At 44.6% G+C, this 15,000-nt stretch overlaps 1 protein-coding gene across 1 annotated transcript in view; it reads left to right on the forward strand.

Annotated features, from left to right (window-relative positions):
• Positions 1 to 15,000, forward strand: part of LOC310786222 (AP-1 complex subunit mu-1-like) — a gene marked incomplete at both ends in the record, with an annotated part of 112,371 nt that overhangs the window by 18,445 nt on the left and 78,926 nt on the right. Inside the window, one exon of the mRNA XM_083647390.1 lies at positions 6,447 to 6,522. Within this exon, the coding sequence (XP_083503516.1) occupies positions 6,447 to 6,522 (76 nt within the window). The remainder of the gene's footprint in view (positions 1 to 6,446; positions 6,523 to 15,000) is intronic.

Here is a 15,000-nt window from a genome sequence, read left to right on the forward strand (position 1 = left end):
TCGAATATAATTTATGCATCCCAGTGACAATAACATTAGCTCAGTAGCGGTAGCTAGCTTGATGTATGTTAACAACATACAGTACATAGCTGACAGCTAACAACAACAACCTAACAACACACGCGTATGGTGATAAAAGCACAACACTCACCAGACATGTATTCAGTGTCCGGCCAATCGGCTCCCACAATCGAGCTTTTCTGTCTTTTGTTGTGATAGTTTCTCCATATGATTGGTTGCCTGAAAAGGAGCGCTCGACACCAGCGGCCTTCTGAAAAGTTCAGATATTTTCAGCTGGAGGCGCTGGGAGCGGACGCCCAAAAAAGGCGGAGCGCTCTGCAAAAAGACGTTTGGGCGCAGCATCTCTAGGTGGCCGCCCAACGCGCTCCTCATTGGGAACAACTGAAAAAAGACACTGGAACTCAGCAAAATAAACTATATGGACACAGGCCCTGATCTGTTAACAAGGGCGTAAACATCCGACTTCAACTGTATGTGTGCGCAACTGCGCATGCACATCTCTGCTGCTCATTTCTCTGTGTAGTAAGCCTACTTCATCTTATTGTCTATATTGGTGTGTGTGTGTGTGTGTGTGTGTGTGTGTGTGTGTGTGTGTGTAGGTGTGTGTGTGTGCGTGTGCGTGCGCGTGTGTGTGTGTGTGTGTGTGTGTGTGTGTTTCTGTGCTATTTAGGGCTGCAACTAACAATTATTTTAATTATCAAGATTTTCCGATTAATGGATTATATAAAAAAATGTTAATTAATTGCCATTAATTTTCTGTCGATTGATTAATCGGGCTCTAGTGCCACTGGACGTCTATTGAAATACGTTTGACTGAATACTGACATGAATGATCATGTGTTGGCTTATAGGAAGGCACCGAGATTTGGGGCCTAACACTGCTAACGCTCGCATACAGTACAATGTTGAGTGATAGTATAGGCTCCATGCTAACACTTTAGCATGTCGAGTGATAGTAGGCTCTCCAGGCTAACACTTTAGCATACATTATGTCGAGTAATAGTGGCTCCATGCTAACACTTAAGCACTATGTTGAGTGACTGTAGGCTCCATGGTAACACTTTAGCATACACTATGTTGAGTGATAGTAGGCTCCATGCTAACACTTTAGCATACACTATGTTGAGTGACAGTAGGCTCCATGCTAACACTTTAGCATAGAATATGTCAAGTGATAGTAGGCTCTCCAAGTCTCCATGCTAACACTTTAGCATACACTATGTTGAGTGATAGTAGGCTCCATGCTAACACTTTAGCATACACTATGTTGGGTGACAGTAGGCTCCATGCTAACACTTTAGCATACACTATGTTGAGTGATAGTAGGCTCCATGCTAACACTTTAGCATACACTATGTTGAGTGATAGTAGGCTCCATGCTAACACTTTAGCATACACTATGTTGAGTGATAGTAGGCTCCATGCTAACACTTTAGCATACACTATGTTGAGTGATAGTAGGCTCCATGCTAACACTTTAGCATACACTATGTTGAGTGACAGTAGGCTCCATGCTAACACTTTAGCATACAGCATGTCGAGTGATAGTAGGCTCTCCAGGCTAACACTTTAGCATACATTATGTTGAGTAATAGTGGCTCCATGCTAACACTTTAGCACTATGTTGAGTGACAGTAGGCTCCATGCTAACACTTTAGCATACACTATGTTGAGTGACAGTAGGCTCCATGGTAACACTTTAGCATACACTATGTTGAGTGATAGTAGGCTCCATGCTAACACTTTAGCATACACTAGGGTGAGTGATAGTAGGCTCCATGCTAACACTTTAGCATACACTAGGGTGAGTGATAGTAGGCTCCATGCTAACACTTTAGCATACACTAGGGTGAGTGATAGTAGGCTCCATGTTAACACTTTAGCATACACTATGTTGAGTGATAGTAGGCTCCATGCTAACACTTTAGCATAGAATATGTCAAGTGATAGTAGCCTCTCCAAGTCTCCATGCTAACACTTTAGAACAATATGTCGAGTGATAGTAGGCTCCATGCTAACACTTTAGCATACACTAGGGTGAGTGATAGTAGGCTCCATGCTAACACTTTAGCATACACTAGGGTGAGTGATAGTAGGCTCCATGCTAACACTTTAGCATAGACTAGGGTGAGTGATAGTAGGCTCCATGCTAACACTTTAGCATACACTAGGGTGAGTGATAGTAGGCTCCATGTTAACACTTTAGCATACACTATGTTGAGTGATAGTAGGCTCCATGCTAACACTTTAGCATAGAATATGTCAAGTGATAGTAGCCTCTCCAAGTCTCCATGCTAACACTTTAGAACAATATGTCGAGTGATAGTAGGCTCCATGCTAACACTTTAGCATATAATATGTCAAGTGATAGTAGGCTCTCCATGCTCACACATTAGCATACACTATGTTGAGTGATAGTAGGCTCCATGCTAACACTTTAGCAGACACTATGTTGAGTGATAGTAGGCTCCATGCTAACACTTTAGCATACACTATGTTGAGTGATAGTAGACTCTCCATGCTAACACTTTAGCATACACTATGTTTAGTGATAGTAGGCTCTCCATGCTAACACTTTAGCATACACTATGTCGAGTGATAGTAGGCTCCATGCTAACACTTTAGCGTACACTATGTTGAACGACAGTAGGCATGCTAACACTTTAAAGGACATTGAGTGATGGTACAACATATAGGTGAATGAGAACTTGTTGCAGCTCTAAACCTGTGTGGTAATTTTCCTGGTAATTTCCTCCATACGTACAGAGTGTCTGAGCTTGGATGTGGTCCCATGTCAGCCGTCCTCCAGAGCAACAACAAAGCATGTAGTCATATGCCTCAACAGACATCTGCCATGCTGCCTTTGCTGTCACAATGAAAGCAATGCAGGATATATGGCTCTGCGATATAAAGAGACAAAATAAGGCTAGCGAAACACAGACACATATTGGCAGCGGAGACGGGCCGCGCTAGTGTGAGGGCCATGTGTGTGTGCTGCAAACACAGTATGTAAATCTGTCAGCGGCCCTGAAATATAGACACAGTCAGAGACGCACTGATGCATCGTCCATATATCTAAATACTACATAATCCAGGCTATAATTGTGTTGGACGCCACCAGAGGTACAGAGTTCAGTCCATCAGATCAAAGTACAATAAAACACACACACACACACACACACACACACACACACACACACACACAGTCTTGTCTGTTTAGTCCTGTCACTTAGTCACTTTACATGATACAATACTCTTTATTGTCCCCGAACGAAGTGCAGATTTTTTGCCCGTTAAGCAGCAGCTCCATTGAAACAACTTCACACCAGTCCACCATATTCACACAGAGCTGTCATTGTGTTTTGAAGCATTAAGCTTGATAATCCCTAACTGATGTGAACTGAGACAAGAGAGACGTTGTTGTACAAGTCTTTATCTTGCCTTTGGTCTGTGGCTTTCTTCATTATTATATCCAGTGTCTAGATGGATGTTTTCGCCCACTGTTAAAGAGGCTCATTTCTCAGAGCTGAGATGCATTGGCCTCCATATGGAACGGATCAAAATATCAACTATATTTATGTGATGCGAATTGCGCTGTGGGAGTACCGAGGCCATTTATACACAATGTCACATCTCTCCACCGCCGCGTTCACTTCCTGACCCGCTCCGTTCCAGCGTTTTATCTTTGGCGAAGATTTAGGATGCAATTCCTCTTTCGTTCCCCTCCCCCCCCCCCCCGCTCTCGCTCTCTCCCTCTCCCTCCTTCTCCTCTATGAATATGTACTCTATCTGTGTTGTCTTTATTGCCTTTGGTGTAACTGATGATGTTTTCATGGTGTGTAAATCTGATCTTTGGTGAAGATGGGGGATGCAAGCCTTCCTTTCACCCCCCCCCCCCTCTCTATGTCTCTGTCTATCTTTTTCCTTTGTCTTCTTGTTCTTCCCGTATCTCTTTCTTGCTCTCCTTCTGTGTACTTGTTAGGGCTGCGTATCGTTTAAGAAATGACGATACCAATACCAATACCAGCAGTACCCTTAAAGCTGCATTCAGCCATGTTTTTGTGTTAAAATAAGTGTTACGTGGCTCTATATTCTGACAGCAATCATTTCAGCATCACTGAAATAGAGTGTTTGGTCAGTAACTTGGAACCCCCAACCCCCCCCCCCCCCCCCCCGCTGTCCTCTATCTCTCTCTTGTAGTCCTGCAGGCCGGGCGGACGTAGCTCTGCAACCGTAACTCATAGAGACTCAGGGATTGGCAGCATTGGATTCGGGGTGAAAAAATACATATAGTTCTATTAAGGTATCACGATCTGAGCTTCCGTGTCCCAGAAACTGTCAACTTTAAGTCTCTACGAGTTACAGTTGCGGAGATACGTCCGCCCTGCATGCAGCAGGACTACAGGAGAGAGATAGAGGACAGTTGGGGGGTTGGGGGTTCCAAGTTACTGACCAAACACTCTATTTCAGTGATGATTGCTGTCAGAATATAGAGCCATTTAACACAAAAACATTGCAGAATGCAGCTTTAAACTAAGTGATACCATTCCAATAGAGTACTTTATTCAATACCCCATCTTTAGCCATACTTTTGAATTTTTTGGGCGACTTCCCCACCACAGACTGTATGGGTTGTAGCTGCTGCGGTAGTGGACCAATCGCACGTCGCATTAAATCGAAGAATGCTGTGATTGGCTGCGAGTTAAGCCATACAAATAGTAATTCTTTTCTAGATCTGTGTACAAAAATGATCGAATGCAGGGATCGTTTGACTGGAGAAGTTTCGATACTATACTTGGTGCTGGGTTTGTACGGTCAATAGGTATCACGACACACAGATGGTATACTGTACTTGTGTCTATGTGGCATGCGCAGTCTCTCTTTCTCTCTCTGTCTCTTTCCCTCTGCTTCTCAGGCCACCTCGTTCCTGTTCTCTATTGTCTTCCACGTTTTTATAGCAGTTGGATTTGACACAGCACCCTCCTAGAGACATACCGAGGTTTGAAACGTCCCCCATCAAACTCGGGGCTATTTACTTTGTGCTCGCACTGACAGTTTTAGCTTGCGGTTTGGTGTGATTTTGGCACACACAAAAATCAGTTATGGGGCATTATGCAATCTGCAGTTTATGCCGTGCTTTTAGGATCATTTTGCAAGAGGACGCTTGATGAAATCTCCCAGCTTTATTGAGAAGTGCCAGTTCCTTCCGTAGGTTTGTTCATATTTGTGAGTTTCTTCACCACTTCTTCAAACAAGCCTGAGTGGCGTCTCTCCCCTCTGTGGGAAAATACATTCCCTCTGCCATTTCTGCTGGCATCTGCTCGTTGCATAACATGACGTACCCACTTAAACCTATTGAACATAGTCCCAGAAACTTACAGACAAATCACAAAACATGGGAAACTCAATGCGATTCAAAGTGGTCGTTGGCTTTTGGATTTAGGAAACATATTGGTGATCAGCGCTCATTGCTGTGGGCTTCCTGGACTTCACTACCCACAAATCACCTGTCAATCAGTAGTACTGCTGAGACATCTTGGCTTTGCTGTTGATGCAGTCCGAGTTTCTTTTTTCGTAGTTCAGCCATGGTGGCCATCACTGTTCATGCTAATGCTAACTACCCCGTTGAATAGTTCTATGTTATATGAAACCGTGACAATATATATATATATATATATATATATATATATATATATATATATATATATATATATATATATATATATATATATATCCACCGTCACCTGTAGCTTATACGGTATATATCCACCTTCTATTGGTAGCCTGGCCTTTTCTCTTACCAGCTGGCTAACAGGTAGTGTGTTTCTTCTTGCGTAACACATACTGTATTTAATTACATTTTTGAGGTACCTGGATATTCACTAAATCCTGCTTTTAATCCACAACATCTGTCCAACTCTGGCAGTTACTGCTGCAGCTTTTGTACAAAAACATGTAATCACTTCATAAAAAAAACATGTTTTTTGAGCCATCTTTAAGCAATTAGCACCTCTAAAAATGGACCCGTGACAATTTTAGAGGTGAACGCGTTGATTCCCAGAGCCTTGCAGCTAAATATATAAATATACTAGAAGGGCACTCGGAGAGCGCAGACCACCGCCAAGGCCAACTGCTTGTTTGGGAGGCTTGTTCGTGAGTCGGATCTGACCGGTACCGCTCCAAAATGTAATGGGCTCTTCCTTGGCCCTGATGGCCCATATGTGCTACACCCTTCCACCAAAGTTCACGAAAATCGGGCCTAGAATGTGTCCATAATCCTGGTGACAAACAGACAAACAAATTGACAAACAGCACCGGATACATAACGTCCTTGGCGGAGGTGATCATAAACCAAAGAAATCCAATGCAGTTTGAGGTGTGCTATCCTGGCCTTGACCCGCGCCTCTCTTTTCGCCTCTGTACAGGTACGCTACCTGAAGATCATCGAGAAGAGTGGCTACCAGGCTCTGCCCTGGGTGAGGTACATCACTCAGAATGGGGGTAAGCATGCGCGCGCACAGACACACACACACTCGCACGCATCGCACGCACGCACACGCACACACACACACACACACACACACACACACACACACACACACACGCACACACACACACCCCTCCCCCTTTTGCTTGAAGCGTGTTCATAATCGCTAAACATTGTGCTTCAGTATTACTGGCCAGTCTTTTCAGTATCATTGTTTGAGATTGTTTTGAATCCAAACATCTCTGGCGGTGATAATGTCGGTGATTGGCGACTCTCTAGGGGCTTCCTGAGCAGGTTATCACTGGAGGGCCCGCCCCTTCTCTACCCTGATTGGAAGGAAGGAAGCAGACAGGCAATAGGGTTGTTCTTGGCTCAGCCACTGGCCTGCTGTCAAGCACACGCACGCACACACACACACATAGACACACACATGCAAAAATTGAAACACATTCAACAAACATATGCATAAGCTGTGTCTATCCATACAGCACACATGTGCATACATAAACATGCGCACACATACTGTAGAAAGTAGTGTGCTGGTGAGTGTGCGCTGTGCTCTGGGCTTAGTTCTCCCTCTATCAGGCAGAGGAAGACATTACTCTGTGCTGCTGGACAGGCTCTTGACCGGGGGTGACTTTGTTTGGCTTTGTAGTGAAAACGGAGAGGATGGCGCCCCAGCCTGGCCTATTGTGTCTGCCTTTACGGGTCAGACTGTAGGACAGAGGTCAGGGGGTCAGCGTTGTTGATAGTCTAGGCTTGACGTTGGGGTAGTGAGGAGGAGACCAGGGGGATCAAATCAACTCGACGGTGAGATATTTCAAATACACTAGGCGGCCTACTTGTGCTTTTCAGCCTATCCTCATGCCGTGTTCACATTATATCAGAAGACATTATATCAGAAGAGTTTGATTGTTTTAGTCTGATAATTAAAAATATATATTACTTTGGACCGCCGATAACCGTGGGTTCTATGCTGTGTGTTGACACACTAATACACTTCATGATGCCATATGTGAGATTTTGAAGCCTGCAAAAAAAAATGCACGACTAGGATAATGAGGTGAATGTGTTTTCTCAGTCAAACAGCTCGTATTTACGCTAAATCCAATATGACGTGAATGTGGACCTTTTTAACTTTGGGCTAACATAGATCCTTCTAAACTGGACTTTTGAGCCAGCTCCACCATGGGTTTCTGCAGGTTCTAGATGAGATTCCCTTGTGCGGCCGATCGGACCAAAATGCAATAGTCTTAAACCAGCAAACCTGTCCCATCTGGTGCTCCAAGTCTGCCAAATGTGTTAGGAGTTCAAATGGTATTTGAGCCAGATCTCGGTGGGTTAAAGAGCCTATATAGCCTCTCAAATCTCTGCTACAAAATGAAGCGAACTTGGAACCGAGTCAACGGTAAAAAAAAATCCAACTAGACGTCATGTCGTTGACCCGATGTAATTCACTTGAATAAAACAGCATAAAAACACACTGACACAATGTTTCTAACGATATCTATCGAGCAGAGAGCCATCATTAGGCATGGCAGTCTAAATCCACCTTTTCAATCCCAGGAGAAGAAGAAGCCAGGCCCAATTTGTTGTCTGTGTCTGGGCCAATAAGGCTTCAGTGCTCCACATGGTGAAGCAGTTAAAGAACGATGCTGCAACTCTGACATTGATACAATCTTTTGCAAGAGTGCAGGAAAGGAAAAAACATTAAGAGGAAAATATACTGCGGGAGGGGGAACAGCTCCAGATCCGTCCACCGGGGGGAGACAAAATGAGACTGAGTGAGAGATGTTGTGAGGCGGCAAATAGAGAGACAAAGAAGAGTGAACGTTTTCCTCAATCGGCAAATATTAGCAAATTAGAATGAGATGTTCTTCAAATGGTTTCATTTATTAGCTGCCAGGTTTGCTGAACTGCACACAGGTAACACATTACAAAAGTAACTAACCCAAACGAACCCCCAACACTGGTGTTTCTTTTTAGGTGGCTAAAATACATTTTGCTGCTGGCCCCACTTTAATCTGTGCCAGTAGCGCTACTCTCTTAGCTGATCCAAACCGGGAGCGCGTCGTCAACCGCCATCTGCTGCAGGTAATACACCGACCGATCGATAAGTATACCTCATACAACTCCACGACGTCAAATAATACGAACTATCCCTTTAAAACTGATGCAACCAGTTCTCTCTTGAGAATGAGACCCCGTGTGTCTCAATGTTTAAATGAAGGGTTAAAAAAGAAAAGAAAAAGAGTCTTATGCAAGGAATCACTTTGATGGTCAGAAACATGTCAAAAGTGAACACAGAGAATACAGAGGGAGAGGAACAGCTTTCTCACCCTGCCAGCAATTCCGACCAATCTGTAGCTCACAGTTCGGGGGATGGATGACGGAGAAGCCCGGGGGGAGCCCACGTGCTCCTAAATGTTTATGTTACCTCTCATCTCGGGGCCGCTGCCAAGAGAGCGCTCGGCCCAAGGAATGATTTAGGAATGATTTAGGAATGCTCACACATACGAGAAGGGGAATTCTGCCTCGGCCCGACGGAGGACTCGCGGGATCCATCGCCTGGATTTTTAATGGTCTCTCGCTCTGGCTCTCTCTCTCTCTCTCTCTCTCTCTCTCTCTCTCGCTCTCTCTTTCCAGCTTAGTGTTCTTGATAAGATCTAGTAAAATAAGCAGCGAGTGAGTCTGCTAAATGACTTATGTCTCTTAATATTACGCGGGCGATAGATTTCGTGCCGGGGGAGGTCAGGCCTTTTAACAGCGGGAGGATCTCGGGACAGATTGCGGGCTCAGCAGATGGCCCGAGCTACGCACATTGTAAATATAAAAGATTCCTATAAAGCCTTGTAGGTTGCCATTATTGCGAGAGGAAGCTGCCAACATGTGTTCTGGTTTTTTTAAATACTCGCCAGATTGACGTAAAGTGTTTTGGTTTTTGTTGTGTTCACAACGGTTTTCTGCAGAACTATTCTAGTTTCATTTCATTTCATTTATTGTTTATTTGATAGGGACAAATGTGTTAAACTTGCAATACAGTCGTCGTAATGCAGCACATCATAGCATTTATAGCTTTTGCTCATTTCCAATGCTTGTCCCTAGACGGGGCCTATAAAAAGAAAAAAAAGAGTTAAAAACTACGATCTAATACACAGTAAATTGCACATGAGTATAAACAATAAGTATACAAAGATATACACACGCACACACGCCACTCACCCCACAAGGGTCCACACTGCCATCGGCACGCACGCATGCAAACACACACACACACACACACACACAAACACACGCTCACACACGCACACAAACACACGCACACACACACACACACGCACACGCACACGCACACAAACACACGCACACGCTCACACACACACACACACACACACACACACACACACACACACACGCACACGATATCTTAAATACTTACCTGAATATGTAATTGATTTTTGCTCATAATGCTGTTTTTTTCCCTTACGATGAACACTGACTGAGGTTATAATTTATTCGCTCATTATTAACCATACTACACACACATCTCCCTACCCTACACATGAGCACGTGATTGACCATCCTTTTAAAAAAACCTTCAATTTAATTTTGAAATGTTGGCAATCTGTATACATTTTAAGATCTGATGGTAGTGCATTCCATGTTTTTGCCCCTTTTACGGCTCGTGCACACCATGAAACGCTCGGCGGCATGCCTCCTGCGAAAGCCTCTTTGACGCTGCAGCTTGATAGGCTGTCTTGCTCTATTTCCGCATCTGATTGGTCCATTTCAACCTCGCGCCCCCTGCCGCAGGAACCGCCCAGCGTTTCGCTGTCGCAGACTAGAGGCGGCTCGTCTCTGAGCGGCTTAACGCTCGAAGGGCGGGACTAGGGCGGGACCTTTCGTTAAAGCTACCCAATGACAGCTCTTCCTACACATTTCCTCCCCCCACCCTTCTGTGTACATCTACCTGAAAACGTTTCTACAGCTCCAAGCTGGAAGCTGGTTTCCACACCCACAAAACGCTGCGACAGCGGAAAAGCGATTTTGCTATTGTACGTGTGCACGAGCCCGTTACCCCGAAAAGGATGTCTGGCCAAATGAGGTTTTCCGGAATGGCACTTTACAGTTCCCCGTAGTGGCATTCCTAGCAGAGCGTCCAGAGGCCTGTAACGGTCGCACCGTGTCACAGAGAACCTGAGGAGCCTGGCCATTCAGGCACCTGCAGATCAAATTGGCAAATGGGAAATCTCTTTGTATGTCACTTTTTTTTTACTTGACTTTTTCCTGCTTCCAAAAGGATCGGAGAGAGCGAGTGGATGTGAGAAGGGTTAAAATATCGCAAGTACACAGAAAGTATGAAAAACTGGGGAAATGATTTGGACAGTTTCCATGTCTTAAAAAAGCATGCGGAAAGTACAAAAGAAAGATCAAAATCATGATGGGGGTCGTCATTGGTCATGGCATTTGTGGACTATCATGGAAATGTGAGCGGTGCATTCCAGATAGGGAAAGTCAGGGAGCTTGATACAATTCCCCGGGAAGTTGGGGAATATCACGAACAGAGCAGACTATGTTTTACTACTTGTTCCACACATTCATTGCATCAAATCTCAGCCCAAACGGAGTGGAAATCAGACTGTTTGTCTTTACAACTAACAAACCAGCAAGGAATGCAATCTTGAGGTTGTGGACGCTCTATGACTTATGCCCCCCTTCACACTGTGATTTTGGGCTGTCCCAGACGAAAGATGAACCAACGCGAACGAAACGTGGAGATCTCTTTGGTCGTGGCCACAAAAATGCTGGTCCTGCATCGAGGTTCAAATACAGCCACAGTCTTCTGACAGTAGTCGGGGTTCCCATCCACCTGTTTTTATGCGAAACTTCAATTTACCCATAAAAAACTGAGTGGAAACGCTGCAAAATTCCCAAAAAACAAAGAAACGTTTTCACGCTTGAGGGAGCTGGAAAGGTCGGGTGTATCATCGGTAAAAGGAAAATGCGATACGTGCAGTGGAAACAGATGAAGCGATATTCTGTTGTTTCTCCATTCAAAAACCCAGGCAGTTGGCCTTGATCACTGCAAAACATGACATGCCGTGTGTAGCCTACACACAATAGGGCCCGGCGGGGATGGAACACTTTGCGAACGTGAACGGCAACCCGTACCGAACCACATAGACAACACACAGGCGAGGATACACTCCAGGCATAGTTGATGATGCAAGTGTTACTCTGCAAGTGTTCCGTTCCGCTCCCGAGCGCGGAAGAAATCATGTAATGTGAAAGCTGACCAGCAGAGGGGAGGGTGGGGGGGGGGGGTAATTGTACTTGGGCACGGAACAAAAGCAATCGTTCCCAGTGAGAAAGCACCATAATTGTAGTTTGAAAGCAAACCTAACTGGAGCAAATGTATACAATGTAACAAAAACATGAATTTGGTTGGGACTTTTTGGTGTGGCTTTCGGTGGAGTGTCCATATAGCGTCTTTTTTCAGTTGGTGTCGTCACCAGCACTCCTTCTCAGGCAGCCGAGGCGCTGGGATGAAGCGTTCTGCCAGCGCTTTTCTGCCAGAGAAAAATGCTATATGGACACACGCCCTTACTTATGGGAAGCGATGGAATTTTATATACGCTACATGACAGTTATTTTGTCACCTAGGAATACACACGTCTGCTGTTTTGTATAGTAATAACCTTCAGCGTGTCCTTGGCTCTTCCCTGGTGGCACTGTCACTGTTAAGTGTTTCACATGGAAATCTGAGCTTACCATTTTAATAGGCAGGGGAAAGTCTGCATTCAACAGTTAATTGATTACATGTAGTTTACGTTTCAGCTTTAGTTTCTCAATGATATGGAGTTTGACAGGTTATGTAAGTCTCTCGCTAGGAGATCACATCACTCATATTGTAACTAGGGCTGAGGAGGTTTGGAAAGCCCACTCCTCCTCCTCCTCCTCCTCCTCCTCCTCCTCCTCCTCCTCTGCTCTCAGCTCCTCTCCAGGTTTCAGTTTCATGTTGTGAAGGCCGAGGCCTCCATGCAACACCAGCAACTGCACTTGGATCAGGGAGAATATGGCCTTATTCCTAAAGGGTTATATGACTAAAACAGACCAAAAGAATCTGGTGACGGCCTCTCAGTTCAGGTTCAACTGATTATATATATATATATATATATATATATATCTGATGATCTGGGGAGAGCCATAGACTAGCGCATGCTTCCTCCAATACATGTGCAGTCGTCAGCCTCTTCTTTTCACCTGACTGCGAGGAGTTTCACCGGCAGGACGTAGCGCGTGGGAGGTTCACGCAACCCCCCCCCCCCAGTTCCACTCCCTCCCGAAACAAGCGACCCAACCGACCAGAGGAGGCGCTGGTGCAGTGACCAGGACTCATACCCCACCGGCTTCCCACCTGCAGACATGGGCAACTGTGTCTGTAGGAATATCTATCTGACCAAGCCGGAAGTATACCTCTCTGCCGGGAATTGAACCCTGTACTACACTACCCAGACGCCCCAGGTTCAACTGGGTTGAATCATTCCTTCACTTATGGTGCGTTCCTTTATCGCAAAATAACTGGGATGTGGAGGCTAAATGACATCACATCCGTTTTGTTAGCGTTCCATTTGCAGAAAACTTGAGCTGGGAAGTTCACTGTTCATTGGTCAGATCCAGTCGCTAGCCAGGCTAGCCATTGTTAGCCATTGTTAGCAATAAAATTGACAACATGGCATTTCGCGGCAATTTGCGCATACAAACACTGCAGCCTCATGTCCACACAGATAGAAGTTAGGCAGTGCTGTGTGTACAGCTGATTTAATGAGACACAAACAAAACAGAAGTGCTAAACAACATTACTACGATTATACTACTACTGTTGTTGCGCGGCGCAGCCATCTTGGATTTTTGAGGTTGGGGCTGCTGAGACTCCTACGAGTTTGGAATGGGACATACCAGCTCTGATGACGTCACCGCCCAGCTCATGACCTTTGAAGTCGTAAGATTACCAGTCCCCAGTTATAAAGGAATGCACGATTATTGCTACATCATACTAAATTCTTCTGCCATTGCAGCTGCAGAGAGAAGAATCCAGATAAGAACAGAGCTCATATTGAGTATTGAAGATAACACAACAATCAATTACAGCAAGAGAGCATGTTGAGAATACCTCAAGAGATGAAGTGAAGATAGATCATCTTCACTGGCAGATTTACAGGATAAAAGTGGATGTGCAAGCGTGCATTGTCAGGTGACTGTAACTCGCATGGGAGTTACAGTCTGTAGTTTAAAAAAAAAGTTCCCATTATCTAAGCTAAACTCTAATAGCTCAAATCTAGAATCCCAATGTCATTTAGGAGTGTGCACACATATAGGAGATGGTATCTCTCAGCTGGACATTGTAGTTTGTTTGAGTTCCTGACAAGCTGTGAGTCCCTTCCTGGGAGAGCGGGAGGGTCAGTCTCTGAAGTTCGACTTGAGCAGCCTTTAATGCAAATAGATCTTTTCGAATTAATATGCATATTTATTTTCTCAATAATTATATCTCCCTGTCTAAACACACACTTTTCCCCAATACTGGCTGCTCCTGCTCAAATGATGCCTATCTGATATCACTGCAATCTGCAGACGCAGCTAGTATTTACAGTATGATCAAAGCCTTTTTACGCCATTCCCAATGAAGACATATTGGACAATCTATGAGTGTATTAGATGAATAGTTAAATGTCACAACATCTACCGTACTATTTTATGTCTGGCTCCTCCTCTTCTTCTTCAAGAGAGAGTGTGTGTGTGTGTGTGTGTGTGTGTGTGTGTGTGTGTGTGTGTGTGTGTGTGTGTGTGTGTGTGTGTGTGTGTGTGTGTGTGTGTGCGTGTGCGTGTGCGTGTGCGTGCGTGCACTTGTGTGTGTGTGCATGCGTGTGTGTTGAGCTCCATCTGGGCCCTTCTTGATCTAACTTCTTTCTCTCTCTTTCTAAAAAAATAAAAATAAAAATACTAACCTAAACTAAACTTGTACCACTGTTCCTTCAGAAGTTGTAGTTGTCATAGACTGTGTTACATAGTTGATTGCTCTATTGCTGACAAAAATGTGTTAATGTAAGTCGCTTTGGATAAAAGCGTCTGCCAAATGACGTAATGTAATGTAATGTAATGTGATGAATTGGAGTTTTATACCAGGGCATTTTAGGAGAGTGAGGACATTTTTGCCAGTCCTCACTTTCTCACACACCTTCAAAGGGCTGTATGAAGGTTAAGACTTAGACTTGGGTTGAGGTTAGGGTTAGCCTTAGGCATTTAGTTGTAATGGTTAAGGTTATGGTCGGGGACTAGAGAATGCATTCTGTGAATGAATGTCCTCACTGTGTGTGTGTGTGTGTGTGTGTGTGTGTGTGTGTGTGTGTGTGTGTGTGTGTGTGTGTGTGTGTGTGTGTGTGTGTGTGTGTGTGTGTGCGCACGCAACAATACCAAAAAAAAAATAATAATAA

This window comes from Poromitra crassiceps, assembly GCF_964638095.1.
Source record: "Poromitra crassiceps genome assembly, chromosome: 12".
Lineage (NCBI taxonomy): Eukaryota > Metazoa > Chordata > Actinopteri > Beryciformes > Melamphaidae > Poromitra > Poromitra crassiceps.